Consider the following 4380-nt stretch of genomic DNA (forward strand, 5'->3'; position numbering starts at 1 on the left):
TGCATAAAAATTGGTATCGCCAGCAACATCAGCATTTCCAGGGTGACGCCACTACCCCTCATTATTGAATGACGCAGATTACGTAGAAACAGTAAACTTAGAAATCACAAGTCAGATAATCTGATGAAAGGTTCAGCAGTGGAAGCTGGACTAACTACAAGTTCTTCGAGATAGTGGTTTTTCAATGATTCGGAGAAGTAGTTTAATGCATCGATTTCTAAGAAGTCCCAAACTTTAGATGAATAATCTCGGCCCCTTACTCCTCTTCCTTTTTCTATCACCTTTTTTACCATAGCTTTTTTCCCATATTAGTTCTGAGACTACTTATCTATCTATTTCCCATATTTATTATACTGAGAATTTCGAACATTTCAAGATGTGATGGAGGAAATCTATCAGACGAGTCTGGTTCTTTCCGTAAATAGTTGCATCCGAAGCTGGAATGAAATTGGGAATTCTCAGATGTTATTGTCGAGGAGACCCGCATATATCCCACCCAACTCGGCAAATTTTCCCTGCCTTAAGCGGGCGGAGCAGTAGTATTGAATTACTCGGATGGGCGAACGACGGGGATTGAACCCGCGCGTGATGGATCCACAATCCATTGCCTTGATCCACTTGGCTACGTCCGCCCCTTTTGCCACTTGCTTTTGTTAAGGGGCTCCCCAAATGTGAACGAGATCCATCTGTTAAGCTAGATAGCTTATTTGGATGATACACATCCATATTAACTGCATGTATCTAACAAGACAACATAGAATCTGCAAAATGAGGAATGTACTCCCAACTCCTTCTACCCAAAAGATTGAAAGGTTACAAGAATTCAGCGAATCAAATTAGTAACTCTTTTCAATTAGGAAATCCCGGAAGGATATTCCAATTCTTCGTTCTTCTCAATTCGAGATGGGAAACTGATGACCGTGAGATTGTGACAGTCCGTTATCCTCTCCCTTTTTGCTCCACCGTACGGACCTTACCTTTTCCTTTTCATTGGATACCAAACTATATCTTCTTAAATTGAAGGGTTTGGTATCCAGCTGTGCTGCCTAACCAGACGGATATTATCCGTTTATAGAAGGGGCGTCGACAGAGGCTAAGTCTAAGGGGAAGTTATGAGCGTTACGTTCATGCATGACTTCCATACCTAGGTTGGCGCGGTTTATGATGTCAGCCCAGGTGTTTATAACGCGACCTTGGCTGTCAACCACAGATTGGTTGAAGTTAAAACCATTCAAGTTGAATGCCATAGTACTGATGCCTAAGGCGGTGAACCAGATACCTACCACGGGCCAAGCAGCTAAGAAGAAGTGTAGAGAACGAGAATTGTTGAAGCTAGCATATTGGAAGATCAAACGACCGAAGTAGCCGTGAGCAGCTACAATGTTGTAAGTTTCTTCTTCTTGACCAAACTTATAACCTGCATTGGCAGACTCATTCTCAGTAGTTTCTCTAATCAAACTAGAAGTTACCAAAGAACCATGCATAGCACTGAATAGAGAGCCGCCGAATACGCCAGCTACACCCAACATGTGGAAAGGATGCATAAGGATGTTGTGCTCAGCCTGGAATACGATCATGAAGTTGAAAGTACCAGAAATGCCCAGAGGCATACCGTCAGAGAAACTTCCTTGACCAATTGGATAGATCAGGAAGACGGCGGGCAGCAGCTGCGACTGGAGCTGAATAAGCGACAGCAATCCAGGGGCGCATACCTAAACGGAAGCTTAGTTCCCATTCGCGACCCATGTAGCAAGCTACACCAAGTAGGAAGTGAAGAACGATCAGTTCGTAGGGACCACCATTGTAAAGCCATTCATCGACGGAAGCTGCTTCCCAGATTGGGTAGAAGTGTAACCCAATAGCTGCAGAAGTAGGGATGATAGCGCCAGAGATAATGTTGTTACCGTATAGCAAAGAACCAGAAACGGGCTCGCGAATACCGTCAATATCTACGGGAGGAGCTGCGACGAAGGCGATGATGAATACAGAGGTTGCGGTTAGTAGGGTGGGAATCATCAAGACACCAAACCATCCGATGTAAAGACGGTTTTCAGTGCTGGTGATCCAGTCGCAGAAGCGACCCCATAGGCTTGCGCTTTCGCGTCGTTCTAAAGTTGCGGTCATGGGAATTTTTGGTTTTCGAAAAGGAATTAGTGATTCCCCAGGCTAGTAAGCCTGTTACTATGTAGCATATCACAAAAACCTATCCGTGTCAACCAAAATCGATTGAGTCTCTAGAATTCTTGGATACAGAGGCTTTTTCCCCGTATCTCAAAATTTTTTGTCACTTATTTCACAACCTGGATTCCCTAAAACAAGGGAGAGGGAGAAATGAAATTTCTCTCCTAGGTAATGCACGCCCCTAATCAATTTTGGTCTCTAAAAAATAAAAAAAAAAAAGAATCCTGCGTCAAGCCTTTTCATGGACGAAGCACTCCGCAGCTTTGCATCGGCCAACGTATTGTAAATATTGGAATAATTGACGAACTAAGGAGGAAGTAGTCGTCAACCCCTCACTCATCCATCTCTGCGTAGTGTTTCTCGATTCCCCGATACTTGCGCCCCGATTCCAATCCACAACGAAAAGATTGTGGATTGGAACTAATCTCATCTAAGCAAAACTAACGGAAGTGGGCAAAAGCTTTGTTAGCTTCCGCAACTTTATGAGTCTCTTCCTTCTTCCGTATGGCACTCCCAGAATTTCTGGCGGCATCTATCAATTCATCACTCGACCTTAAAGCCATACTTCGACCTGAGCGTTTTCGACATGCGATCAATGACCACCGGATGGCCAAAGCTTTTCCTTTTGCAGGTACTACTTCAATGGGAACTCGATAAGTTGATCCACCCACACGTTTGGTTTCTGTGACTACATCGGGAGTTACCCCACGCACTGCCTGTCGCAGAACAGACAGTGGGTTCCTATTTGTCTTTTATCTAATCCGCTTCATAGCCTGATAAAAAATCTGATAAGCTAGTGATTTTTTGCCGTTTTTCAGGATACGATCAACTAGCATGTTTGCCAATCGATTGCGATAAATTGGATCCGATTCGATATTTCTAATTTCGTTCGCTACACTGCTCCGATGTACCACGAGTTTACAACTACGTCAGACTTCAACCAATTTTTTTTTATGTCTTTTCCCGGCGGTGTTTTAAGCTACTATTTCGGCTTCTTCACTCCATATTGTAGAGTGGATCCACCGGTTAGTGGGGGATCTCCCTCCAAACTGCACGTGCGACTTTCGTCGAATACAGCTTTCCATATGATTGGGTAATAACTACGGTTTCCAACCAATTTTTATTCATCACATAAATCATATTTACTCATTGCACATTGAGTATCCGTCTCCCTCTCTTCCACGGAGGAAGAAGAAATAGGCATGGAAAGGAAAAATCTTGCAATTCAGTTATCTCACCAGTAATGTCCGTAGGTTTCCCGATCCAATCGGTAGATGTAGGCAAAGTCTCCGTCAAATATTCGTAGTCTTAACCCGAACCTGTTCCGGAAGGAAAAGGCTTTTTTTTTTTCTCAGGTGGGAGTCCGGGTAAAACTCAACTTAACCTACTGAAGTAAAACACCTTAGACACCAAGTTGTTTCACACAAATAGACGGGTAATGGTCAATCTTTGCAGTAGCAGGCTTCGGTCCCCTGGCAATGTTGGGTCGGCTACACATTTAACATATCAGAACAATTGATACGGAATCGTTGCGATGATACGAGTTGCGACAATGCTCTGCAACGCACTGGAACGCCCTTTTTTACGATCTTTCACTCCTACAGCATCTAAGGCTCCTCTAACGATGTGATACCTAACGCCGGGTAGGTCTTTGACCCTTCCGCCTCTTACGAGGACCACCGAATGTTCCTGCAAATTGTGGCCAATACCTGGTATGTAAGCCGTTACCTCAAATTTGGAGGTTAATCGAACCCTGGCGACTTTACGTAGGGCAGAGTTGGGTTTTTTCGGTGTAGTTGTGAGATAGTCGACAGCTATAACGTCGCTATACAAAACCGTACGTGAGATTCGCATCTCATACGGCTCCTCGTCATTCAATTACTGTTGGGGGGAGAACTCTTCTCAATCGATTTCGACTATAAGTACAAAAATAAATTTACGAAAATAAATCTTACCCTTTTTCCTTGCAAATCCATTTTCAAAGTTTCGCCGTTGCGCCCCACCAATTTGCCGGATTGCAAAAAAGCGACGCAGATGGAAAAATGAAAAATCTCCCAAATTGATGCGTGGGTTTACCGATACAACGAGTTTTCCACCTTTGCGTCAATAATATGAGGCGGATTGAATATGGAGGAGATTGACGAGTCGGTATCAGCTTATCCACATGATTAATCATTTTCTGAGAAGGAATTCATTTTG

The 4380-nt window shown here is 43.7% G+C and overlaps 1 protein-coding gene across 1 annotated transcript in view; it reads right to left on the reverse strand.

Moving 5' to 3' along the window:
• Positions 1-2331: 2331 nt before the first annotated feature.
• Positions 2332-4380, reverse strand: part of LOC147417101 (uncharacterized) — a 2798-nt gene continuing 749 nt past the window's right edge. Inside the window, exons 1-2 of the mRNA XM_086507873.1 lie at positions 3750-4380; positions 2332-2893 (exon numbers count right to left, since the gene is read on the reverse strand). The exon at positions 3750-4380 is cut by the window's right edge and continues 749 nt beyond it. Coding sequence (XP_086363999.1) covers positions 2622-2893; positions 3750-4035 — 558 coding nt within the window. The 5' untranslated portion in view covers positions 4036-4380 and the 3' untranslated portion in view covers positions 2332-2621. The remainder of the gene's footprint in view (positions 2894-3749) is intronic.

Source organism: Adiantum capillus-veneris, unplaced genomic scaffold, assembly GCF_014529385.1.
Source record: "Adiantum capillus-veneris isolate H3 unplaced genomic scaffold, ASM1452938v2 Hic_scaffold_325, whole genome shotgun sequence".
NCBI lineage: Eukaryota > Viridiplantae > Streptophyta > Polypodiopsida > Polypodiales > Pteridaceae > Adiantum > Adiantum capillus-veneris.